The sequence below is a fragment of the Pseudorasbora parva genome, chromosome 18, assembly GCF_024679245.1.
Source record: "Pseudorasbora parva isolate DD20220531a chromosome 18, ASM2467924v1, whole genome shotgun sequence".
Lineage (NCBI taxonomy): Eukaryota > Metazoa > Chordata > Actinopteri > Cypriniformes > Gobionidae > Pseudorasbora > Pseudorasbora parva.
In genome coordinates, this window is record NC_090189.1 from 9,823,685 (window position 1) to 9,851,636 (window position 27,952).

Below are 27,952 nucleotides of genomic sequence, written 5' to 3' on the forward strand. Positions count from 1 at the left end.
AAACAAGAAACTGCTCCCATTTCCATCCCAGGAGTCTTTTTAATATGTTTAGAAATATATCTCACAACACCAACTACACATTTAACAAAACGCAATTAGAGTTGATTAAAATCAGACATGCTGTGTTGACAGAGTCTCAGAAATCTCTTCCTCTTGGGAAGAATTGTGTTCCCAAAACTTAATCAAAACAAAATATTCTGCTATTTACAGTGGTCATGAGGACGTGAAACTGCTTTAAAACCACAACAACAACATTCTAAACACTGTTAAACTGTTTATACATGACGTATGTATCCGTACCCATGCATCACACAGGCTTTCCTCGCATGACTTGCTATTTAAACATTCTATACGTAACCCTGCCCAGTCATTAGACAGTCTCCCAAACCATAATCATACGCTCTCATTAGCACACAAAGCATTCTTTCTCCATTATGGTGCCATGCTTTACCAGTCTACTGAGGCTTTATTGGCCGAAACACTGGAAGACAATTTTCTGGCACATTCTTGATGTGAAAACAGACACAAACTTTCCTGCAGGTGTGTCTTGAATGCTTGTTATGTTTATAAAATATCATTACAGGTGCATGAAAGATTGGTGGTTTCGTTATATTGTTGGTACAGTTGACATGACATTTAAGCTTTTATTTATAGTAAGGATGGAGGAGCAAGTCATGAAACTGTAAACTTTACGGTTTACACGTGTTCTAACCAGGAGCGATGTGAGACATTTGTCCGTATTGTGCACACAATTGTGAGACAGGATTTTGGATCAATGAGTTGCCATGGTAGATGCCTGCTGCTCGAAATCCAATGCTTAATAAATGCTTTTGTATAATTTACCCATTAAAATATCTAAAAATCCTTTACAAAAATCAATTTACTTGAGAAGTAACCGAGTACATTCAAAACATAAATGTGTTTTGTCTTTCTGCACTGACAGAACTGTTTTAAAACATATTTACACTTATAACAGGTAGAAATTTGTCAGTTATAAGACAAAATGTGACCCTGGACCATAAAGTCATAAGTCACACGGGTATATTTGTGGCAATAGTCAACATTACATTGTATGGGTCAAAATTATAGATTTGATTTTATGGCAAAAAAAAAAAAAAAAAAAAAAAGTAAATTAAGTAAAAATCATGTTCCATTTAGATACATTTTGTAAATTTCCACCATAAAAATTCATCCAGCCAAATATTGTCCTATATCCATAAATCAAATGGAAAGCTTACTTATTGCTGTATAAGTCCAGGGTCACAAATACACTGGTATTAAATATGTAATCATCAAAAAAGTTTTATTTTATGCATTGCTTCTCAAGTAAAGTTATAATGTTTAGGCAAGGCAAGCCAAGGCAAGTTTAAAGGATTTTTTTTATTTTTACTAGACAAAAAAAAGTCATTATAATAGGCATTACTTAGGATGCATTTAATTACTTAAAATTACTTAAATTAAATGTATTTAATTTTACTATATACATATATGTTATTGTTTGACGCTTTATTGTGGCATGCCTGGTTAGGGCAGTGTAAATATGTAAACTTTTTTTTTATTTTTATAGATATTTACAAAAATCGGTTAAAAGTTCTACGTAATTGAAAGCTCTTTAGAACCTTTCACATGAGTCACTTTAGGACAAGCTTCCTGTGTGACTTTGAACAATTTTACCTGCAAAGTTCTATCCTGTCACGGAAGGGCAATTTTTACTGGGTTGCTATGTAGCAAAAAACCAGGAACGTCGTGCGAATTGTCCAATAATCATGCTTCAAAAGGTCAGTGACATGTGGGATTAAGTTGAAACTGGTTAACGTTAAGCTTTGTGAAAATGTATGGTAACCATTGGTTGCAGTTCAAAATGGGTCAAAGATACTTGCTTGATAAGATAATAGCTTGGCGCTTCGCTCCGTGGAGTTCAGTGCATTGGGAATGTTAACGTGAATCATGTGAAAGGGTCTTTAGATTCCGTTTGTCAGGATTCTAGACCTGGCAGTTAATTCTAGAACTGTAGAGCAGCACGTAACTACTAAGCAGTTATGTAATCCCTTTGTCCTTATATAATCTCAAACAAATGCCTATTAAAGTTCATGAGGACATGAAGAACCGTTTCATGAGGGCGTTTGTCTGTGGAGCCAATGAGGCAGTCGTGTTCAGATACACAGGAAGTGGCTTTTGCTTCGCTGCAGAGTAGATTAGATGGCATTGATAAAGTCTGCTTTCATTTCTTTTCCTGCTCTACAAAGTTGATGTTGTAGGTGAGCTGGTGCCCATTGTCCCAGGCGTACAGAATCTTCTCTTTAGGGTTGTAATCGACTTGTGTTGTGAACCCGTATTCGTTAATGAAAGGCAAGCGCGGAGACGCCTCGGTCCCTGTGAGCGTGTCGTATGCGTACGAAACCTCCCCTTCCCTCTGATTGTAAATGTCCACCGCGTAGAGGACGCCACATATTACGAAGCAGTTTCCGAACGAATTTCGCCTCAGTCTCGTCCTCCACGTGGTCTCCTTTTTGACCGACAGGTCATTGGGGTCCAGTTTGCTGACTACAATGACCTCGCCCTGACCATAGTCATCATCAACAGATGGATAAATGACCCAAAGTCCGTTCTCATCCACGGCAAAGTCAATATCAGAGTGGCCTTTCCACTTCCAGGGTGTGGTGTCTTCATAGACGACGTCGTGAAGCTGAGCCCAGGCGGCTACGTACCGTTGTTTGAGATCGTATTTGATGATGTTCTTCGTGAATGCACGGTTATAGTAAAACCCTCCTCTGTACACAACATGACCCGTTCCGATCCAGTTATAAGGGAGCTTGTACAGGTTACTCCAACGGCCTGAAGGGAAAAAAGAGAGGAAAGCAGGTAAAATGTTGCTATATTTTTGTAGAAAATGTCAATAGGAAAATTTCATGCCAAAAACGACCATTGTTTATTGTCATTAGCCATGCAGTCTATTTCAGATGTTTAACTTGAACGAATTCACGCATAAATGACTTGCGCATTAAAAACTTGGCTGTTTCTGAAATTGCATACACACAAAATTCAGGTCTCCAATTAAAAAAAATGTCTAGTGATTAATCACATCTACATTTTTCAGTTGGCCGGATTAAATTTCTGTGAATTAAATTGCATCAATTCACAGAATTTCAATTCGGCTAACTGAATTTTTTAATGTGATCAGTCACTAGAATATTTTCAATTGAAGACTTTTTTTTTCAGTGTACTCTCATGAGTAGGTACTTATTTTGAATAAGTAACAACCACTAATAAAGTATGTTCTATATAGTATGAAAGTGTCTAGTATGAGTGTACTCTGGACTACATCCGCCATGTTGTCATTATCATGTGAGCAGCTTCAGTTACGTCACAGCCTTTCATAAGTGCTCTCCCATGGCCTCATGGGATAGTAAAATGTCCTTTGTATGAACTCGATTAATCACGATTAATCGATTTGACAGCACTAAATTATAATCCTGATATCTGCAACTAAAATCAGCAAAAGTGCAACAAAACTTAAAGCGTTTTTCCTCTTTGGTTATCTCAAATATCTTGCAACGCAGCCAAGACTGCCACTTGTGTTACCTGAAAAGAATTCAGCGTATGAATCCCCTGGCTCTGTCTTAACAGGAAATGTTTTTAGATATCTATTAATACTAGTCAAAACAGGCACACAAACACACACTTAGAATCAACTGTAACATCTTCCAAATTCTTTCTTTTGCTTCAGGGACACACACACACACTCACTCAGCACACACCCAGACACCAACAAACTGGCTTGTTCCCAGATATCGACATCATTCACATTTACGTTTATTTAGAAATCCAAACCTTTTCCAAAGGAAAATCCCTGTCTTTGTTTCCTAAAAATCGATATGAAAAGCTTTGAGCCCGAAACACACACTGGTACAGACTCAAATATCTGTCTCTCTATCTGCAGCTGCACTTAATAAATAAGTACATCATTATTTTGTCTCTGAAGAGCAGCATGATCTTACACACCCTGTTTAAAGTTGTCCAAGTTCCGGAACTCTACGAGGTTGTTGCCGTAGTAATAGTTGGTGACGTAGATTTTGGAGTCTCTGGCAGTGGGATCCTTCATCCACGCGCCCTCGTTCCTGCCGTAGCTGTGCTGTTTTACTGGCAGATCCACTGACGCCAGCGTCCCTTCACAGCTGTGCTCTTTAACTGCCAAAAAAACATCAATTTAAGCACAACAACACACATGCATCAAGATTAATCCATTACGCTTGGTTGAAGTTTCTTTCCAGTTTACACTGTTTTTAAACCAATATGTTTGAGCTGAGTAGATTACTTACAAATTTGAATCAGGTACTGAATACAAATGACATTACACAAAAATGTTGTTGGTAGAGTAATCCATTACATTACATATTTAAGGTAATTTAATCAGACTACTTTTGGATTACTTTTAGATTACTTTAGATAATAAAGATATTTCAGCTGTCACAAACATTGGGGAATCAATGTATTGCATGTAAATATTAAATTACGTGATTTTGTACATTTTAGTGTTCGAAAGACAAAAGCTAAAAACATAAAAATTCTAATAAAAATGAATGTGTTAATCAGGAGTTGCTATGTTGGGAATAAACGTAAAAGGGAAATGATTTGTGTAAATACAGTGATCAAATTGCTGTGGGTCTCAGTTTTCAGTGATAGTCAAATGACTAGTGGCTTTGTAATTCCACAAACCTGGAAGAGGTTCTGAACATATTCAAGCAGTAAGCGATTTTTAGAAAAGAACATTTAAAAGATAAAAGTAGTACTAGGGAGAATCAATGAATTATCAATATTTGACTGCCACTGTGAATAACATCTAATCATGTAATCAATAAAAAAGGAACTGTAGTCAGAATGCAAGTATTTCAATTTCGTAATCTGATTAAGTAATCCAGATTACATGTAATCAATTACTACCCAGATCTGGTTTTAGTTTAGGATCATTTATGTGGTGCTTCTTTTGTACAAAGTGAGTTTTATTGTAAATATACTGTACCTGGGATGTATGAGTTATTGGCGGTGTTGTCCAGCACTAGTGCAATCGTTGGGGCCGGACGTTCCTCTCTCAGTATTATTCTGCTAGTCGTTGTTGTCCTCTGGGTTGTTGTTGTTGTGGGAGGAGTGGTTGTTGTTGTCATTGTCGTGGGTACGGTTTCTGGGATGGTCTCTGCTGCTAAGGTGACGGGAGCTATGGTACTTTCATCTTCTTCTACTTCTACCTCAAGCAACGTATCGGTTTCATCAGCTTTTTCTTCACCTGATAGAAACAGAACAAGAGATTAAAATCATGTCACATTACACCTAAATTAAAGCACTGCACACTCTACACCAGGGGTCAACATTATGCAGTAGCATGCAAGTGATTAAAAGCGAGATAAAATAAATATGTTTCTATTTAGCAGTGTGGTTTAGAAAACGGTAACATCTTTACATGTATACATATAATGAAGCTTTGACTGAAAAAAAAAACCCCAAAGCAACTTGTCAAATTTTGTCAGAAACCTATGAAACTGAACTGTTAATTCAAGAATAAAGATCATTCAAATCAGGGGCAATTGGTTTGATCTTCAGCCCTCATTGGAAATGTGTAGCAAGAGACCATTAAGAGGTGGCTCTTGTATTGACAATTTATCATTCAAGATGACCTTGGCAAATCAGTGAATGCAACTAAACTAAACTTCTGCAGAAGTGGAGGGAATGAGTGAAAAGTCTATTAAGAATTGCCCTGCCTCAAATACTTTTTTTTTTGCTTGACAAAATGGCACTTAAACCAGTCATCTTAATCTTAACTTGGGCTTTCTGAGTAAACAACTATGTACAGATTACTAGATTTTTACATTCAAATTAAGAAATTGAGTAAAGTTAACTAAAAAGTGTTAGTTAGAACACTCAGAAAAAAAGGTACATGGTGGTACCATGTCAAAAGGTAAAAACTTAAAGGCACACATTAGTACCTAAAGTGTATATATTAGTACCTAAAATGAACAAAAGTGTGCCTTTTCAAAAAAAGGCCCTAGCTTTTGTACCTTTTTTTCTGAAAGTGAACAATGTTGGATTTTACAGAGTAATATTAAGTTCAAACATTAAGGCCGTGTGTCTACCAAAGCATTTTTTCACGTGGGTAGCTGGCATATCCAATTGTTTTCAATGGGAGAGCCTCTTTATTAGAACGACATGGCAAAGCACAACAAGGTGCCGAGCGAGTATTTCATGCTCCAGCATTGAGCATTCAGCGTTTTTTACTGGTTGCTAAGAGTTGAAGAATGTTTAACTTTGAGTAAAACGCAGCGACTTTTCACCCAACCGTCCAATCACAGTGGAGAAGGGGTGGGACAAATACGACACTGACCAACTGCAACATTCTGCTTGTAGTCAACAGATTACAGAAAGTCAACATATGAAAACAAGCAGCAAAATAACGGAACAAAATAATATAAAACAAGAGCCAGAGCAAATATTTTTTACATTGTATCAGCATTTTTATATAGAATCAATACAGAAACGAATCTGTGAAATGAGATACTAGTAAGACGTCCGCAGATATTCCGTATCATAACAAGCGAAGAGCCTCAACTGAAGAAAACACAGTGCTGCCAAAACACTCTCAAGCGCTCACAGCGAGGCGTTTTCAGCAGAGCGCCTGGTGTTTTCAACTGGATAAAAACGCTTTGGTGGACACGTGGCCTAACTCTTTCCCTTACAACGTTTTTTAAAAGGTTACGTTTTTAAAAAGTTAAAAAGTTAATGTTCAATAAAGATGTTAACATGAAAAACAAGATATATGAGGCTGCTTTCAATTTAAGACCTAACAAATGAATTTTGACATCATTTTGAGTGTACTCCCATGTCTGAGAGGCAGCTTTTTGTGTGTATGCACAGAGATTTCACAGTGCACGAGTACCGAATTAAGTTACTTTCATGCTGTCTTGTGCTTCAATATTAACCTGACAAGCCAGACCCACATCAAGATGTTTGGTCTGGAAACTCACAATAGACAGGGCTCAATCCGAGGGGCGGGATAAACGGTTGTCTTTCAAACTCCCTCTGCACGCGATAGGATAGCGTTACCACCAACCACAGCAATGAAGGTGAAACAGAGCTTGTTGATAGATTAAACATTCGCCGTATCCGGTCGGCAAAACTCCGAACACATCTTTTCTTTTGAGAATGACTTCAGTGCCGTTCTTTGTTCTTTTCTCAGAGAAAAGCTTAACTCTAAGTCTTCCTGAGTCGCGGTCAGAGCTGATTCGAAAGACCGCCGCCGTTCGCCAGTTTCTGTGTTTACTAGAAGCACGCAAACGCAACTCGGCCGTCGTCATTACGGCCCCGCCCACCGACTCTTTTCACAATGTGATTGGCCCGGCAAGAGTTTGCCGTTTACAGCTCAGAAGTGTATTGAGAGTTGCTAGACGACACTCGCGGCAGATTAGATTTGCTGCCGCTAGAGTGCGTCTAGATTTCTAGGCTACTTCAATATCTTAAAATCACTTAAATGTTTAAACTGAATAAACGTTTAAAAAAATTATTAACTTTTTTGAAGCAATACAAGTCCAATTTTTCAGTGATTATAGTTTTAGGGGGGCTGAGACAACAGACAATTCTATAATAAAAACGGCCTGGAACCGCCCCTGGATTAATCCATTTTTGGTCAAATTAACACAAAACTCAAACCACATTATAATACTAGAATGCTTAAAACAATATATGAATTGACATATTGAGAAATACTAGACAAGAGCAGATTCTACCCACTTTGTGTGGGTATGAAGTCTCTGGAAACATTGTACTTCTTTAACCGTCATGCCAATTAAACTTTGTTGACATGTTGGTGAAGTTTGAGTTTTCAATTAGTTTATACACCAATTACTCAACACTTCCTGGACAATATGACTTGCATCTAAAAACAAAGCAAGTTGACGTTTGAGTGAGTATTATGCCAAACTGCTCTCCAAGAATATGAATACATCTGGTTTGTAACACACTGGCCATAAAACGCGATACATTTACTGTAGTGGTGCACCTGCTAGGCTGGCACGGGATTCGGTTAAACTATATTTAACGAGAGAATGGATTCGATTACTGTACATTAGATCACAGGGTGGGACGACCAAAATAAACATCGTATTTATTAGTGAAAGTAGTTTATGTTTATTACAGCATTTTTACTTGACTTATGCACGGTCTGCCGGCTTTTGTATTGGCTTCGCATTCCTGTCAGGACTGATCACACTGAAACTGCATCACAGCTCTGTTACACATTATCTTAAACCAGTCAAACAAATCCAGTCAGATAGCCAAGACACGCTAACAAAGTTAAAGAGTCCTTGCTCAGAGGAGATGCCATATTCAATTTGACGTGAACTAAAACAAAGCTTCTGAGGGACAGAGATCGTTTCTTTTAACAGATGAAACACTGAAACTATGTAATTCCACAAAATGTCAGCTGACCATAAACATTCAGCTGACATTGGTTATGAAAATTAGAAGTGATCTAGGATCTAAAGACAGTACATTTCTACATATAGTAAACACTGTTATCCACAATAACGTTCATTTCATTCAAGGTCATTTTTAAATTGTATTTAATGCATTCCATGGGGATTGAAAACCATGACCTTGGGTTTGCCAGCACCGCTTTAATCTTTCTTTAAAGGAAAATGAATCAAAGATAATGATTAAAATAGGATAAGTATTCCTCACAAACTTGTTGAAATTCACATCAAATAAAAAATGGCGTCTATTTTGACTAATACCATGTAACATTCAATTTAAAGTCAAAATTTCCAACTTGGAAACATGCACCAAAAACATGGAAAATGTACATTTTTAAGATCTGACCTCTCCGATTTACTGTATATGATAGACATTCAATTTTAACCCTTCCTGTTATGTTGATTTTTAAACTGCTTGGGCCACTGGTTAAAATATTTCTTAAAATGTGGGGAATTTTCTCCTTTTGGGTCATGAATGCAAATTTTTGACACATATACACAATATTACCAAAGGTATTGGGAGGGACACCCCTCCAAATAATTTAATACAGGTGTTCCAATCACTTCCATGGCCTCAGGTGTATAAAATCAAGCACCTAGGCATGCAGACTGCTTCTACAAACATTTGTGAAAGAGTGGGTCGCTCTCAGGAGCTCAGTGAATTCAAGCGTGGTTGCTGTGATATGTTTCCACATGTGCAGTGAGTCCATTTGTGGAATTTCCTTACTACTAAATATTCCACGGTCAACTGTTAGTGGTATTATAACAAAGTGGAAGCAATTGGGAACAACAGCAAGTCAGCTATGAAGTGGTAGGCCACGTAAAATCACAGAGTGGGGTCAGCGCATGCTGAGGTGCAATACAGCTGTGTGCAGTGTCCTATTTGCCAAGTTCAAGACTCTATAAAAAAGACTGTTAAAATGAAAATGTGTTACAAAATTGGCCTTGGTAAGGGCAGCATGTCATATTTTAAGGAATTAGGTCTGCTTTCACGCTTACTCTGTGGTGGCCAAGAAAACACCGCAAAATTGGCTGATCGCACAATAGGTGGCTCATTGTTCACTGCCCTATATGATAAGTTTAATGGCTTCTCATGCACACATGAAAATCTGTATAATTTTTGCAAATTGGCTCAGTATTACGGTGATAAGAATATCGTGAGTAGAAACCAAAAATGCTTATAACCTGCACTGAAAAAGTGCACCTTGAATTCATTGACAATCACTAAATCACTAAACAGCTGCCATGACAACACAGTTCTTGTATGATACATTTATTTTCATTAAATTCTTTTAATTTTTTTATTTTAGCAAACTAAATAGGGACAATAGTCTGGAAATGTAAATATTTTTTTCTATACTTTTCCATACCTGGAAATTACTCAAATCAAATTCCAAAGTTTTCCAAACTGCGTAGATATATACAGCGTCTTCCAACATCTCCAGGGCTGTACCCAACGTTCTTTATTTTACACTTTATACCCCTAATCTTGAGTATCTGTTAAATATCCAACATCCAACTTTAAATGTCACACAGAATAAAATCTACAGGTTTGATTCTGGCATAGTGGCACAGTTTCTTAAAACACGTTTTATTATCTGTTTCAAAACGCAACTTAATTTTGGGTTTTATCTATAAACCACAACTGCCCTATGGGTTTCCAAAGTGCTAGTCTAGTCAGACTAAACTTACTTTTCAAATGTGTGTCCCTATTCGGGTCATTCATTTACAGTAATATATGCCTTAATCAAATTCCTTGTGATTGTATCTAGCGTGCACTGAAATAGTCGGGACCCAATTTTGGAAGCAGCGATTAGGTTACGCCTATAGATATCACAAGATTAGATCAGACCACATTACATGTCACTAAAGACGCCACTGATTGTGGTGCTTTCAGAATCGTTCTGGTATAATTCAAAGAAGAAAAAAAAATCAGTAATCGCACAGACTGTCAAACAACGCCGGTAACCAGGGAGACTGTCGGGCAAGAGGCACACATCTAAAGCTTAAACAGGAAGTGAGGCTGAAAGCCCACATGAATGGAAACACTGTTGAATTGGAGACATTGGGCTGTTTTTTTGTAGAAACCCTAATGCCGATATGAATGTCATGTCAGAAACTGAATCTGATTCATTAGTGTATGTTGGCTGTCATTTCAGACTCTAAAGACACTCTCTGGCTGGCATCCTACATCCTGTTAACTTGAGTGCTGGATCATCTAGTCCCAAGATACTGAGATCTAATCTAACTGTAAGTTGTGCATTATGTGAGAGTACAGTGTGTGTGTTTGTGTGTATGTACTTGGCTATATTCTGGGGCCCAAAAATATCCCCAAAAGAAAGAGCAATCTGACAAAACCTCCCTTTGAGGACATCTGGGAAATCCTCAATTGGAAAATCTAATCAAAATAACCTTATTCGTCACAGTAGATGCAGTAGAAATTGTTGTCAGGTTCATAAACAAAGAAAATAACTGTACAAACAGTAAAATATTTACTATACTTTCTTTTAACAGTAAAAATGCTGTTTTATTTCAGGGTTAGAATTAGCATTTGTAGTACTTATAATTAAATTCATATAAAATGACAAAAGTCAAGGGTATGTCCCCATTAAATAGTGAAATATTTTTATATAAAAATGCAGAAAGTTTTGTGTGATGGGTAGGTTTAGGGGTAAGGGGAGAGTAATATCACCTTATAAGGGGAGAGAATATACAGTTTGTACAGTATAAAAACCATTATGTCTATGGAGAGTCCCCACAAAGGCCGTGTGTGTGTGTGTGTGTGTGTGTGTGTGTGTGTGTGTGTGTGCGCCCTTGTTTATATTACATTGTGGGGACCAAATGTCCCCATAAGGATAGTAATACCCGAGATCACCTACATTGTGGGGACCAGCCAGCGATCCCCACTTTTCAAAATGCTTATAAATCATACAGGATGAGTTTTTTTGAGAAAGTAAAAATGCAGAATGTTTCCTGTAATGGGTAGGTTTAGGGGCAGGGGCAGTGTAGGGGGATAGAATGTACAGTTTGTACGGTATAAAAACCATTACGTCTATGGAGAGTCCCCACAAAGATAGTGAACCAGATGTTTGTGTGTATGTATGTGTGTGTGTCTCTCTGGAATGGCATGGATACAAGCAGCTGTGCTTCTATGGGGAACACAAAGGAAACAACGTTGTCTCTATAAAGGCCGATTCACACTGCACCGATAGACGCCGAGAATCGGCAGATTACAGAATGTCACTTCTCAAACATTCCACAACCCGACAACATGTTTATTTGGCAAAAACAAGAGCTGGTCAACGGCAACAGACGGCGACGGGCAACACACTGATTCGACAAAACTTGACGAAGTGTCTTTTTGCCGTCTGTCAGTGCAGTGTGAATTGGAACATGTGTTTCTGGGTGTGTCTGATCTAGCTATAAGTTTGCAAGGAGAATTGGTTAAGTTACTCCCCAGATTTGAGCTAACTCATACCTCAGTACAACAAAATCTCTAAGTGTTTGAAAGGAGGGTTATGTCTTTTATGTCAATATTTTAGAGGTTAAGATGATGAGTAAAACATGTACGTCTTACCTCTGTTTTGGTTGCCAGTCTCTTCGGTTTTGGTGGCTTTGTAATATGTGATTCCCCGGATGAGTCCGGGCTCTTTCTGGGATGGTTTGGTTTTAGTGGGCAGTTCTGTTTGCTCTGGTTTACTGGGTTTGTTTGGTTTTGTGGTCTCTTTCTTTGGCTTGGCTGGCTTTTCTTTCACTGGCTTTGGTGGAGGTTTCCCTTTTTCTGGTTTCTTTGCTGGAAACTTTGAAGCATCTTTGATATTTGTCCCCAGTGTGTCCTACAAACATAACACATGTGTAACTCAACAGATGTTAGAGATCTCATCCTAAAATCTATATTAACACCTACATATAATCTATGCAGTTATAGATACATCTCAGATTACAAATGCACGCATATCCATATTTTCTGCATTCCACCAGAGCAGACTCGGGGAGATAATTTGACTTTGACTTCCATTTCAAGTGTGGCAAATGAACCGGAAGAAATATCAACTGCAATTTTTAACGTCTCATACTTGACTAATTTGATTTGGACAACCAAAATGGAATTACAAATGCAAAATAACCATATTTACGTCAGAGAGGAATTAAATGGACAACATGATCATGTGATAACATGCAGCACACTATTAAAGGGGACCTACTATGTGCCTTTTCAACGTCTTGATTTTGTTTTTAAGGTTTACTAGAATGTTTTCGTGCTTGAATGTTCAAAAACCCATGATTTTTCACATATTTATCATTATTGCAGCACCTCTCTGCCCAGTCTGTCAGTAACGCTCTGTTTAGTTCTTGTCTCTATGAAGCCCCTCCTTCTGAGAAGCATGATGTGATTTGTATTGGTTGGCTAGTGTTGTGATTGGTCAAGAGCTTTGAGTGGGTTTAGGAAATGTCACTTCAGTTACCATAAGCGCAAGTTTCATCAACACACTACTAACTCAGCTCTACAAGGCCCTGCCTTTGGCGGGAATTATTAAAATGAGGAGAAATACGTTTTAGAGATTTCAGAAACGGTGCACACTGATATAGAGGATACCTCCCTTTGGACTGACTCGCAAAAGTTTTTCATACTCAAACAGCAACATTACACACTAAAGAAAGCTAGACCCCTTTAAAGCTGCACTGTGTAACTTTTTTAGTTAATTCTTTGCTAAAATTCTTAGTTCTTTAAAAAATATATGTGCTCATTAATGTATATTTACTTTTTTCAAGTAATAAAGTATTCTCGTAAGTTTATAATATGCCATTGAAAATACATACGGGTGAGGGGTTCGAATGCCGGTTGCCATGTTGCCCCTCCATCTTGAAAGTACATTAGCCAAAGAGGGACATACCCGTATATTCAAGCTTCGCTTTTCGTGTTTTAACACTCGACAACACTTATGGACGAGATCAAACTGGAAGCCATGTTAATCTTGGACTAAATCGGCCACCGTAGGAGTTAAAACGAATTTGGAATTGAGAGGAACAGAAACTAATATACACTGGATTGTCAAATACCTTTTCACAGCTTGATGGGAGAAAATATCACACAGAGTATGAGTAGTACAAAGAGTATGCAGTAAAACAAAAATACTGAACCGAATGCAGCATTCCATTCTGAACATAACATATGGTAGTCATATCCAGTGTTAGTTGCGTTGTCGAATTATTTTCATCATAATTTTCGTCATTTTGTCCTGTGTAATAGATGTGCACATTTGAATAGTGTGCTGATCTAACCTCAGGCTATGAACAGCGCAGATTTATGCCAGGTGTAACTAATTCCGATGAATAATGACAATGTTTACTTAAGGATGTTTATATGGTAATATAATTAAGATGGTTGTAACAATGCATTTTTTATCTCCCTTATCTGAACTTGAATAAGCAGCTGCAACTGCAATAGTAAGACACGGACATTTCAAAATAAGAGTCAATGTGTATTTTGAGCGTAAATGTCAGTTTTGACGTATTCAAGAAACAGTCGGTTGTGTAATGCTTAAGAGCTCAATTAATACATTACAATTGAAATAAGCTCATTAGATTTTAGTTGAATCTACTGTAGATTTAGTCGACTAAAAGATTGATATTTAAGCCGGGTGCACACTGCGATTTTGGCCACGATTTGGCCGTCTGAGACAAATTTATCAAATCCTAAAAGATTCCACTGATCCTAGGCCAAAATCTGACGTCTTTGGTCGTTAGTTTGACATGCTCACCGGCAGCCGATTAATGAGCGCTGCGATCAAATTTTACCTCAGACAAAATTCTGGCAGTGTCCGAAGATGGCACACAATCCTGCAGTGTGAGTTCTCCTACGACGACAGTCAAATATCTCGTTTTTTCAAGACAAACTATGACCAAAACGAGTGCTAGAGATTTCTTTGTAGCCAACATTTCAGTCCCGCGTGTAATGCAGCTCACTGTCACCGAACGCGTCATTCACTGATAATATAAAACTCCAGAGTTTTCTTGCGCGCCTCCGTTTTTAGCGCGCCTTCACCATCGTTCAGTCTGACATTAATGCCAACTGAGATCTTACAGTGTGACATGGCTTACATCGGGGATCATGTTAGTACAGTCTGACAAGGGACATTCGCAAAGGATTTTGAAAAATCGCACAGTGTGCAGGACCCATTAGTTGAGTAAAACAAAAAACGATTCAAGTGACTAAAACCAAATGTCATTTTAGTCAAAAGACAATGACTAAAACTAAATCAAATTATGCGGTCAAAATTATGTGAGAGATGAAAGGTCATGACCCTTACCTGTGCTTTGCTTTTAGGGCCTGAGGAGGAGGAGTCTTTCTGCAGCAGCTGAAGGCCCAGATTGGACAGCTCCTTTTTTATGCTAATCATGATGTCAGAATGGTTCTCGTACTGCCGTAGCTGGTTGGTCAGAGTCGTCACACTGTCTCTCACAAAGTCATTCTCCCGAGAGAGGTTCATCTTTATCATCTGGATGAGGTACACAACTTTGCATCACACTACTATAAACAACTACATTTTGCATATAGCTGTTGATGAATAAATCTGATTAAACATTTTACTCAAACTGTTATGCTGATAATATAGTGTTACATTCTCTTATGCTCACCAACACTTGTCTGGCCATCATCAGAGCAAGCTCAATTTACGATTGAACACGGGTCTGGGGAGTCTTTCTACTGCACAAGAGGTGTGATCAATGAGCATTATTTAAATGACTCTGCATTTCAACCAATCAGACCACAAGAGGCGTGATCAACGGGCAACGACCTATCACTTCTCTATCAAGCAGCAACCTCCCACGTTCTCTCTTGAAGCCAATACGGAAGTAATGTAAACTGCAATTCCTGCAATTCCTACAGGCTCCAGAAGGGAGCAGAATCGTATTGAGCCCCATGTTAAAATTCTCAACTTTACAGCAGAAAAAAAAACATGTTTACAGCCTGGTACAAATTGTGGTTTTGGCCTATATGGCTAATTTTGACCTTCATGATTGTTCGTTTACGTTATATAAAGCCTTAAAGTTCTGCATAATTAAGGGTGTGGTTACTTTGTGACAGGTGGATAGCCATTTATCCGCCGTCTATAGTCATTGCGTCACCTAAGCTCCGCCTACATCCTGCCTTTTTGCTCATTTTCTGTTATCCGGGAATGACACGCGATGACTCGCTCACAAGATGGCAACGCCCAGCTCGCCCCTACTTTAAGCTTCAGAACGGCTTATCGGAATCCTATGGGTGACATCACGGACACTACGTCCATATTTTTTTACAGTCTATGTTCGCTATCCGTCATCGTGTAAAACCCGCTAATAGTGCGCCAGGTAGATAAGCCAGTCTTTGATTGGTTCCAGCGAAACTGAACAGAAGCAGTAGAAATTAATGTACAGGTCTCCAGACTGAGTTGCCGGGCGAAATCAAATCGCCGGCAGTTCAGGCTGGGTTTACCCAATCGACACCAACGCTACATTTATTTGATCAAAAATACTGTAAAGTAGTAATATTTTGGTGATATTTAATCAATCAAATTTAATGCATAGCATTAATGCAAGTATTAATTTCATTCAAAAACTAAAAATCATACTGACCCCAAACTTTAGTACCTAACGGTACTATGTGTAATTGAATAAAAAATATATAATTAAATTAGAAAAAATGCAAACTATAAGCATTTTTACTAGTGGGTTCAGACTATATAAGTAAGGTATTTGATAATGATCCTCAGAGTACATGCAGTACATTTATTGCGGTGCTGATTTCTAGCCAAGCTTTACCCGATAATGAGCAAAATTTAATTGGAAATAAAAACACAGTACAAAAGTGTGACTATTACATGACTGTGGTTTTCATCCTTTGGTCATTTCCTCTCTCTGTCGCACTCTTTCTCACACACACACATTATTTTCCCATCTCTCAAGCCAAAGCGGTTAATAACTTTAGCCATAGTGGGTAGCCACAGAATGTCCAGTTAAACCCAGCCACGGCTCATTAATGTCCACATGTGTATGTTCACACGCACACGGCCAGTGTAATCACACTCACCTCCTCCAGGTTGTTCATTTGGGACACCACCTTGTTGATGTACGAGTGAACTTTAAGAAGGTCCATACTGAAGAGAGTTCCTTCCAGAAGGTCCACCATGGATTGCAACTGCACACAAAGAATCAGGTGACTTTCAAAAGGGGAAAAATCCTTTCGGAGGTTCACAAAGCAGCGGCTTGAGTTTAATTATCAATCTGCAGTAATGTTCGGTAGTTTGTCATGTTTGACAATAATGATTTACATAATTTGGTCAACCAGCATAACAAGAAATATCATGCTGGTCCACTGGCCAAAACTGATGGAAGCTTGATTCCGCCAGGAAAAAAAAAAAGGTAACGACTTAGTTTCTCACAATTGTGAGATATAAACTCGCAATTGTGATTCCTAAAGTTGGAATTGCTGGATATGAACTGAAAAAAAAATCTGACTTTTTAACAGAATTTACTTTTTTTTTCTCAGAACTGCAAAGTTTATATCTAGAAATTCTGCCTATATATCCCGCAATTGTGAAAATGAAAGAATTTTGAGATGAGCCACATTACCTTTTTTATTTTTCATTCCGTGGGGGAAACAAGCTTCTATAAAAACTAGCTTGGATTTAGGACAGACTGGAGTAATGTTTTCATCATGACAGTAAATTCCTCATATGCTTATTGTTGACGCGTGCTGCAGAGAGTTCAGTCGTGTAACAGCTTGACTGTCGTGGTGATTTAAAGCTTCATGCGGCATCAACAGATATGAAGAAACTGCAGCGAGGTTAAAATAGAGCCACATGTTTGGAGCTAAACAGCACAAGATCAGCAAATGTTTGAGGTGGAAATATTAACCATTGTGTTTAACTACTGACTAAAGGCTGCAAATGATTTTGCAGCCTTTAGCAGAGCTGTAGTCAGGACTGATCTCAAGTACCCACCAACTATAACCCTGGACTGTTCAATGACAGGATTGTTATGTCTCTCTCGCTCTATGTGTGTGTGTGTGTGTGTCCTTGTTTATATTACATTGTGGGGACCCCATAAGGACAGTAAAACCTGAGATCACCAACATTGTGGGGACCAGCCAGCGATCCCCACTTTTCAAAAGGCTTATAAATCATACAGGATGATTTTTTTTGAAGAAGTAAAAATGCAGAATGTTTCCTGTGATGGGTAGGTTTAGGGGCAGGGGCAGTGTAGGGGGATAGAATGTACAGTTTGTACAGTATAAAAACCACTATGGAGAGTCCTCACAAAGATAGTGAACCAGACGTGTGTGAGTAGAGATATGGACTGGAAGGCTCAGAGAGATGGACAAAGGAGAAGAAAAGTCGGAAAGAGTGAATCAGACAGGACTGGGTGCGGAGGAAATGGGACAGGTTCTATAAAACACACTTGCGAACACGTGTGCCACAAGCATGGCCAGAATGTGCTGTTAACCTCAAAAAACGTCCTTAACTTCTTTTCCTACTTCTTTTAAAGTTATGTCACAGTTGTGCATCAGTCATGTTTTAGTAGCACATCAGTAACATCTAAACACATTAGCACATTGCAGTAGATTGTTAAAATACATAGTTGGGCTTATATTTTTGAGTGCAAACAGGTAGACTGAGCATCATTAACGCTGAATTACAGTAAGACCAGTAATATATATATATATATATATAGGGCGGGATTTTTTTTGTGCACTGGAAATTGATTGGATTGTTGGATGGTTGTGGTTTGCTATTGGTGGATCTCATGTGAGTGACAGGTTGCCCCGCCCTCACACAAGTAAACACGTCATAAGAGAAGAGAAGAGAAGAGAAGAGAAGAGAAGAGAAGAGAAGAGGAGAGGAGAGGAGAGGAGAGGAGAGGAGAGGAGAGGAGAGGAGAGGAGAGGAGAGGAGAGGAGAGGAGAGGAGAGGAGAGGAGAGGAGAGAAGAACATGCATTTTAAAAATATAAATGGATGCACCATTTATAGTTAATGCTGTAATATTTCATATATATATATATATATATATATATATATATATATATATATATATATATATATATATATATAAAAAGTATATATATATATAAAAAGAGTAGATTTGATTTCATGTTGACTTTAATCAGGCCTTTTGTCGAATTCAGTAAAATATCAAAATACAAAATAAAAATAAAATGAATTTACTGAATAAAATAGCTCATAAAAACTATATTTAATTATATACTGTACATTATCCATGCTTAAACTATGGTTATCATGCAAGAACTCAAAGGGATATATTTTATGGGATAAGTTTTAAAGTAAACAGTGAAGCAGGTCTACCTTGAGCAGCTCTGGCGCCTGTTTCTTGAGTTTTTCCATCTTCCATTCGTTCTCGCAGGGGTTGAGAGAGGAGGGCGGAGCCGTGCAGGAGCATTTACAGTCGGCACCGGAACTCACCGTCTCCACCGTGTAAAAATCTTCCACGCGCACACTTCCTGTTCGCAAGCGAGCGCATGCGTCCCGGGTCAAAGGCCGCATGATACACTTACAGCGGCAGTCGGATCCCTCTGATGTCATGCGGACTTGTTCCTCCCCGAAGATCTGAGAAGGAAATGGATAAAAAAAGTAATGGAAATTACACTGTGTGCTGTGACCCAATGACCTACTTCAGTATCATTACTGTCAATGTACAAAACTATGGTCACTTTAGTTCTTTTTAGAGACGTGCAACAATCAAAATGTCTTTACTTGAAGAAAGGTCAACCTTAAGCCAGCCTGAGGCTTGAGTTTATTGATCAGTGCTGATCCCGAGCTGTTTTCCTGATCCTGACATCAGATAGGAAAGTTTGAGGTCAAAAGGTCACCGGTGCCACACGACAGAATTCAGCCACATGTGCCACATTGACCTATGACCTTCCCTCCTTCGCCACGTGAACATCATTACCCAATTGCTAAAATGTCATTAGCATCAAGTCATATGGCGAATTTACTTTTGCTCTTAATCTTACAAAGCAAATCTAAAAACATAGAATCTTTTCTCTAACTCTTAACTTCAACAGAACAGTCCAAAATCAACTGATCAATGTTAACGCGAGTAAACCGGTCACGAGAGCTGTAAAATACACCAGCTTTAGGGTTACAGAGTTACCGTTCATCTGTCTTCTGGGCGGTTATTGTCAATGGACTGAGTGGAAAGCAAACAGATGGTTTCAAATGAGTGACCTTTGACCTCTGAGAGCAGAAAACCGCTTCGTTTGTGTCCTTATTCAGATCAGATCGCTATGCAGGTATGAGCGTGACAGAGTTTGTGAGAGAGAAAGTTTAACATCTTGGATAACTTATATCTTCTTCGGCAATCCTGAGAAACACAAATCATCAAACCCTGCCAACTTTGGTAATTTGAAGCGTGAGAGATTGAATTGCTTGATCCGCATATCTGATAATGTTTGTGTGAAGGGTATGTGGGTGAGTGGTGTGTGATTAATGAGCTAAATGGCTGTTCAAGCATGTTTTTTCTTCTATTGCTCCACAATTCTGTCTTTGTTTTTTTCTGAGGGATCAGTAATTGACATAAATGACGATTTATTTACAATGCAATCCGTTTGCCAATGTCATGTCACTGTGGATGTACGGTCACCCCGGTCAGCCTTTCCCAGCTATTATTTGGCATGTTTAGGACAGCAACCGAAGTCTCCAAACAAACAGAGGGCAAGTGTCAGCTGTGTTGTGCTAAAATAAGCAAATCCACTCTGATTTCCACAGCAGGGATGCATTTCTTCCACTGAGATGCTGGCAGCATGACAAATCCCAAGGAATTAATAGCTATATTGAGCTGAACAGATAGAATTACTGAATATTGTAACAATATTGTTATTTACACTACAGAACCATGCTGACAGCAAAATAAAAGTATGATATAGTCTAAATTATTGTGCACTATATTCAAAGTCATGTTATAGCTTTGAGTGGGGAACAGACCCAATTTAAGTAATTGCAGAAAAATATTATTTATCTCCTCTGCAGCTTTTAAAAAGTATGGCGCATATATGGGCATTTGTTTAATTATTATTCCATTTTATTTCCTTTTTTTTTTTTTTTTTTTTTACTCAATTTAAATAGTTTCATTAATTTTTTATTAATAAAAAATCATTGAAATCATACAATTTAACAACAATTTATTAAAAGTAATACAAGTTTTTAAAAGTAAATTAAAAGTTTGGGCCCAATGAAATGTTTGTTTCCCCTCAAAAAAAAAAAAAAAAAACCTGTAACAACGTGCTGCACAGTAAACTTTACTTTTAAAATTAAATTGATAATAATTTCGTATTATCAGTGTTAGTATTATTATTACATTAAGACGTATCTAAATTCTGCTGTCCAACAGTAAAATATTTCTGTCAAATTAAACCACACTTTTATTTTGACGGGTTGCCGTGGCATGAAGACCATTTTGAGTTGCAGTGTGATATGACGATTTCACGTAATTTTCAGTAATATTTTCTTCATTGCGGGTTTGGGATGAAACGAGAGAGAATTACTTTTTTGAGTTAACTATTTCTGTAAAACAAGATATATTTACCTGAGAGAAGGTTTTAAGAAATAATTTTGGTAAGATTCTTGTAATGTATTTCATTGTATTTTCAACTGACAGATTTTCCACATAAAATGATTTTGCTATGTTTGTTTTGCTATGCTATTCAAAAGTTTGGAAGTTTTGAAAGGCATCTCTTATGCTCACCAAAGCTGCATTTATTTAATCAAACTTAGTAGTAATGTTGGGAAATATTATTGCAAACTTTTAATATATTGTAAAATGTAATGTAGGCCTATCCTATGATCAAAGTTTAAAGGGGGGGTGAAACACTCAGTTTCAGTCAATCTCATGTCAATCTTGAGTACCTATAGAGTAGTATTGCATCCTTCATATCTCCGAAAAGTCTTTAGTTTTATTATATTTATAAAAGAAATATAGGCTGTACCCAGTCTTTCCGGTAATAAAACGGGCGTATCGAGTGGGCGGAGCTAAAGAAGCCCATGGCTATCGATCAGATTCAGCTAATACAGATATGATCCAGAATCAAATCTGAGGCTGAAATAGAAACAGCAACAGCAGGACGTCCGTCTCTGTGGTATGTACTGTATTTAGTGGCCTGTCAACATTTGTGTGTCTTTACTCTCAGTTTATGAGGACATGATTCGGTTTATGGACTATTATATGCGACTAAATCTTAGCAGTAGCAAGCAAAACGGTTTTGCATGTCAGACTAGTGAAACGTTATACATAGAACAGCAATGAAGTAACCGTTAGCGCATTTGAATGACGAAGCACGCGATCGTGTCGTTTACTGATGTTTACTCACGCGACGATAGCCAACAGCACAGACATTTGAAGCAGTTTTACTCACCGGCTGCTTCCAAAGCAGGACCGAACCTTTATCGCTGGGACCGCTCTGTCAAAAACACACTTCTTTGGTATGATTTGGTAAAGTCCTGTGACAGCAGTGACCGCGGAGATCCGCGATGTTGTGAAGCTTCCCGTCATTTCTGCGTTCAAATCGGTTCAAATGCAGCGCTGCCTTCCGGGAATGCTGTGCTGAAGCGTTGAAGTCGCTCGACGTCACCCATAGGAATAAAGTGGAGCGCGGCGCGCAACATAAGTGTTCACGGACGACTGGATCTGCAGCTGAGAGAGTGTTTATGGGCGTGCATTTCCTCTCTCGCCTCTAATCACGCGCGCGCACCCTACCGGGAGAAGAGCCCGTACGGCCCATACAAGGACCTTCCGATCTATCAACGTCAAGCCGAGCCATACTCGAAAAAAACTCGATGAGAAACCGGAAGGAGTATTTTTGACACAGAAATACTCCATCAAACGTCCAACATTAGTTTTTGAAACTTTGTCTATGTTTAGGATGGGAATCCAAGTCTTTAACAGTGTAAAAAGCTCAGTATGCATGAAACAGCATTTCACCCCCCTTAAATAAGTGTCCCATGATCCAGCCTTAAGAAATCATTCTAATGCAGATGTACTGCTCAAGAAACATTTGTTTTCATTATCAATGAACACAGCTGTGCCTCTTAATACTTTTGTGGAAACCGTGATACATTTTCCAGGACTCATCATTAATGTATAGAAAGTTCAAAACAACCGCTTTAACTCGAATTAGAATGGTACTTTGTAACATTACAAATGTCTTTCCTGTAACTTTTGATTAATTTTATGTGTCTGTGCTGAATAAACATACATTTTGTTCTTGCAAACCCAAACCTTTGTCTATTCTGTCCATGCTGAATAGTTTGTTGCCAGAATAAACTCTGACTGTAACCACCAAGCACAGGTGCAGAATGATGATCACCACTGATCAGCCGAGCCAAACAGTCTGTGCTTCAACCCCGTGTGGGACAAATACAGTACTTATAAAGATAAACGCACAAACTCTGATTCACGCAGCAGCTGACATAACAACTGTGAGAATTCTGAAATGTAAACTTTACGAGGAGACGCCAGATCAAATTGGAAGGTCGTGACATAAGTAATCCTCCTTGTTGGTAAGATCCTATGTAATCCCATGAGAGGAACCCGACTGGCTTTTTGTCCGTCCATTTTCAACTGAGATTATTAGTAATTAAGCCGCATCAATATTTGAGGCATTGCCAGGAACAAAGAAAAAACAGAAGCTCAAGACCACCACCATCCATCACTATTTTCTGTTTCTCAATTCTGTCTTTCTCTTCTCGTTCCTACCACTCCTCTATCATCCCTTGAGACATTTTAAATTGAACTGTCCCACTTTCAAGTGCCATTTGTTAAAGGCTCACTGAAGTGAATTGTAACGCCGCATTAATCAATGTGTTGTTGACGTTCTGTCCCCTGAAATGGGAAGACAGGGTGGGGCATATCGAACAGCTCCTCCCCTTTTTCCGAAATGTTTAGTTTATATCACAGCTCGGCCAGAGCTTGATAAACTGGCAATTTCCTAATCTCTAACCGCTTCTCCTCATTATCTCCAACATATCTCTTTACAGCAGAATTCAAATGGGTCCAATACATTTTGTGGTCTGCGTGCAACAAACCAGATTTCATTCACCCAATGAAAAGCATTTACACTACCTTTACAAAACAATACTCCAATATTAACTTGATTAAGACAATAATCTGATTAAGACACCACCATGTAAACTAATAACCTTAATCTGGCTAAAGTCATACTGGAAGTACACAAATCTAATTAAGACGGAGCATTCCTATTTTAGTCACATTATCAAAGTGCATTTTAAACATGTAAGTTACACACCTTAGTCACACTATTAACGTTGTGTAGGAGTTTTTGTGGCATTTTGCGCCAGGACACAGACGCAGATAATTTGTATCCGCCATCGTCTGTTTGCACAACTTGAAGCTTTCATAAAATGTAAAAATGAAACACTCAAGACTGTATATGGTACCATAACGAAGACAAACTGTAAGATACGTACAATTCTGGAGTGAATGTCGGACTGTGTGGCATGGGCATGTAATGACGAGTGCCATTAATCAATCTTCAATCTTAATCAACCAATGTTCTACAACATGTAAAACGGGAAAATGAACTGAATTTTCTAAAAGCAACTCATGTAAACACCTTAATCAGAATATTGTCTTGTTCAGAAGATGGTCAATAATTACTGCTGTCCATGTAAACGTCAGCCCTATCCCCTATATTGTGCACTATATGCCATTCACAATGTACAAAATAGAAATTATGTGAAGAAGTGACATTTTACGCAGAAGCTTCGGCGTCTATTCATAATGTAGGGGGCGGGGCTCGCTAATTCCCAGAGAGAGCAATTGATTGGACAGAAGATGTGATGAGAAGCTGAAGTGCAAAATCATTAATCCACATTGGTGGAGTAAGAGACTGTTTTGTATGCTTTATTTGAATGCTTAAATAAGTTTTTAATGCTTATAAACTACAATATAGATAACCTTAAGACTAACATACTGAAAGTGAAATTTTGTCATCATGGGCACTTTAAAGCCAGCAGATAAGGAAAGAAAAGGATTTCCTTCCCCATTGTGATGAATATCCCAGTGAAACAACTATACAACTATAACGAACAAGAATAAATGTAGGGCGGGACTGATTTTGTCCATTGGGAATTGATTGGATGGTTGTGGTTTGCTATTGGTGGATCTCATGTGAGTGACAGGTTGTCCCGCCCTCACAACAGTAAACACGTCATCAGAGAAGAGAAGAGAAGAGAAGAGAAGAGAAGAGAAGAGAAGAGAAGAGAAGAGAAGAGAAGAGAAGAGAAGAGAAGAGAAGAGAAGAGAAGAGAAGAGAAGAGAAGTCACAGCAAGAGTGATGGGAAGTTATTTTGATTAAAGATTATGGCCAAATCTATATTATTTATCCTTGCATATTTAAAAAAAAAAAAAAAAAAATTATATATATACATATATATATATAATATAAACCTTTTTTTATATATATATATATGCAAGGATAAATAATTCCTCATCAAATTAGCATCAAGGCACCAAGCTCGGCATTGAAAAATATATATTTTAAATATACAGAGGTTTTATTCCTCTGTCTGAAAATGTTAAAATCAAACTTTTTTAGGACAATGAATAAAACAAGAAAGCAATTCTACAAAAGTGAGGACTGGGGCCCTGACCTCCTCTCCAGAGAGCCGTGACCCGTGATAAGTGCGGCTCTTGATGCGTCGTGACGTCTCAGTGTCGTTTTCTCGTGAGGTTTTATTCATGGTAAATCAACCGTTTTAGCCGAAGTGACTTTCACCGTGCACACATCAGCCTTTCATCTGTCCCGCACAGCTGGACGGCTCAAAGAAAGCTTCCAATGAAGTGGTAAACACTTCTCATTAGGTACAATGTGAAGGTTTGGGCTGAAAAACGTTGAAGATGTCACCATGAAATATTTGGAGTACGGAGTGGAGATCGTAATGGAGGATAATGGAAATATATGTGATGGATTAGAAAGCTGCTGTCTTTTTTTGTTTTTCAGATCTGTCTGCACTTTTTCCCTATATATTACTCAAATCCATGATTTAGGGTGATCAGGTTTGCTCATGGAGATCTACCTTCTGAGTTCAACTATAATCAAACACACCTGCGCCTCAAGGTCTTCTGGTTTATCTGAAAATAACAGGCATGTTTTGGGAAAACGCACACTGAGCAGTTCTCTTACTCTTCGCTCTTAAAAATAAAGGTTCCTTATTGGCATTGATGATTCCATAAAGAACCTTTAACATCCAAAGAATCTTTCCATTGGACAAAGCGTTCTTTATAGTGGAAAAGGTTCTTTAGATGATTAAAGGGGTTCTTTTAAAAACTTTTCACAAAAAGGTTCTTTGGAGGACCCAAATATAGATATTCTATGGAATTATGTGTGAGAAAAAAAAAGTTTCTGAAAGGATGTTTAAGAGTGTAGACAGAAATGTAATGAAATAAAGAGCAAATTGTCTTTTCCTTTTAAGATTTTTCTCCTGAGGACAAAAAAATATAATCCCATGTCTCGTCTATTAGTAAGAGAAAAGATCTCTATGTCTTAAAGTGTACTCAGATATGTCAAGACACCATCAGAGATTTCAATATGGACTCTTACATTTCCTGAGCTATGCTAAACCCTTAAAAACATGAATTTTTCACCAATCATTATTACATACGGATCTATACCGGCTTACACGGATGATCTCTAACTGTCACGGTAATATAAAACTCTCCTGATGTTAGAGTAACTATTACAGAACAATAAAATAAAGCATATTGTGTTACTTTTTGGATCTTGTGGGTTCAGTTTGAGCAGATGTTTTATATGATCATCATCATCATCATCATCATCACTGTCCTCTTCAGAGCTCATTTTCCAGTACATTCAGCATCTGCTCATATTCACCATCTCAAACATATTCTCCAAATTATAATGTTCAGCATCTTCAAAATCAATATTTTGATGGCTGACAGTTTCTTCACGAGATCAACCATCAAGTGACAGTGACAGTATTAGATTGTGTTCAGCACTAGATCTGGCATTCTTTTATAATTTTAATATTTTTTTTTCTTGTTAATGGATTGATTGATGTATTTAGAAGGTTTATATCTAACTTTTAAAAGGAAGTGGAAAGACCCTAGGTATGCGTTTAAGGGTTAATTGCTCCATAAAATCATACACTGTAAATAAGTTACCTGGTTGCCTTAATTTTTGAGTTCATTGAAATCAAAAATTTGAGTTAATACAATGAACATTTTTAAGAATTGACAACCTTTATTCAAATATTATTAAAATATTTTGTAAGCATATTGGGTAATTGTGTGTTTTATTTCTGATGACGCAGTGAAATATGCCAAATTGTGCGTTTTCATGATTTATCACTTTTTTATGTGGTTCAGATGCAATAATATTTTGAGTTTCTATTTATTAAACCAATTTCCTTGTATCAACTCAAATTTTTAATTTCCATTAACTCAAAATTTTAAGGCAACCAGGTTACTTATTTTTTTAAGTTAAACCAACAATTTTTTATTTATTTTTTTTTTTTTTTTTTTTTTTTTTTTACAGTGTAGGAATTTCAGTAGAAACATCAGAGAAAGTTGCAAACGATGAAAGATTGACATTTGAAACATTTGGACAATAAGGCTAATGAGTTATGAATGGAAAAACCTCAATCAAATAAATCAAATATCCATCTGTGTAGGTGCATTAGATTAGAACAGCACAGCAGAAACATTCAGGAGCAGGATTGAGCACCTGTGATTTTTAGACTATGATATTTTTCCAATCATGAACCCAAGACCATTGAACTCGTGCCAGCGGTGCTTGCGTTACGCACAGAGTGTGTGCGTGTGTGTGTGTCCCGCTGAAGAGTTTAATCCTAGACCTTTCAAAGTACCCACCCGTGCGAATAATCATTTTACCTATAAACACCGAATCCCACCGAACTGCCATCTCCACTGCATGCAATTCCATTTCCAAGTTATATTTAACACATGCATGAGTCCCATTTTAGTAAAATTATGTATTTTTTTTAAATGTTGTAGGCTACGCAACTGAGTAAAATAAATATTATTCTTTGGAATAATTAAAGCATGGTTATAGTGATAATTCATAATAACATGTTTTGTTGTTGTTGCATATTCTGGAATTACAAAGTTTTACAATAAGATATTAACAAGCTTTTTAATAGATGCACATGAATGCAAAACTAATATTCAAACTTAAATTCTTTCTTACCTTGTTCTGAGATGATACATGACTGCACATCATAAGTAAACAAGCCACGAGCTCCACAACCCTCCACATCTCTCCGGAATATGAAGCTCCACTGTGCGAATGTGTGTGAGATGTGCGCTGATGCAGGCAGTAGTACAGGACTACAGACCCATCACCATCATCATCATCTCTCTCTCTCTCTCTCTCTCTCTCTCT

At 37.8% G+C, this 27,952-nt stretch overlaps 1 protein-coding gene across 2 annotated transcripts; it reads right to left on the minus strand.

Annotated features, from left to right (window-relative positions):
• Window positions 1-14: 14 nt before the first annotated feature.
• LOC137046666 (olfactomedin-like protein 2A) lies at window positions 15-27,904 on the minus strand. Of its 2 annotated transcripts, none has more exons than XM_067423990.1 (8): window positions 27,758-27,904; window positions 18,861-19,121; window positions 16,588-16,695; window positions 14,828-15,016; window positions 12,094-12,352; window positions 5,021-5,281; window positions 4,003-4,188; window positions 15-2,835 (listed from the first exon to the last, which is right to left on the minus strand). In XM_067423990.1, the coding sequence occupies exons 1-8, from the start codon at window positions 27,824-27,826 to the stop codon at window positions 2,222-2,224; spliced, it is 1,947 nt and encodes a 648-aa protein (XP_067280091.1). In that variant the 5' UTR covers window positions 27,827-27,904; the 3' UTR covers window positions 15-2,221. The 2 variants fall into 2 exon arrangements, with proteins under 2 accessions (XP_067280091.1, XP_067280092.1); XM_067423991.1 differs by lacking the exon at window positions 27,758-27,904 and adding an exon at window positions 21,926-22,106.
• Window positions 27,905-27,952: the final 48 nt, after the last annotated feature.

Bases quoted from the DNA above. Each gene is read 5' to 3' on its own strand.
- LOC137046666 (XM_067423990.1), bottom strand. From the start codon at position 27,826: ATGTGGAGGGTTGTGGAGCTCGTGGCTTGTTTACTTATGATGTGCAGT. The intron at 15,017-16,587 runs GTGAGTGTGATT...TACCTCATCCAG, and splicing joins AAATGAACAACCTGGAGGAG to ATGATAAAGATGAACCTCTC. The intron at 2,836-4,002 runs GTGTGTAAGATC...TTTTCCCTTCAG, and splicing joins CTTGGACAACTTTAAACAGG to GCCGTTGGAGTAACCTGTAC.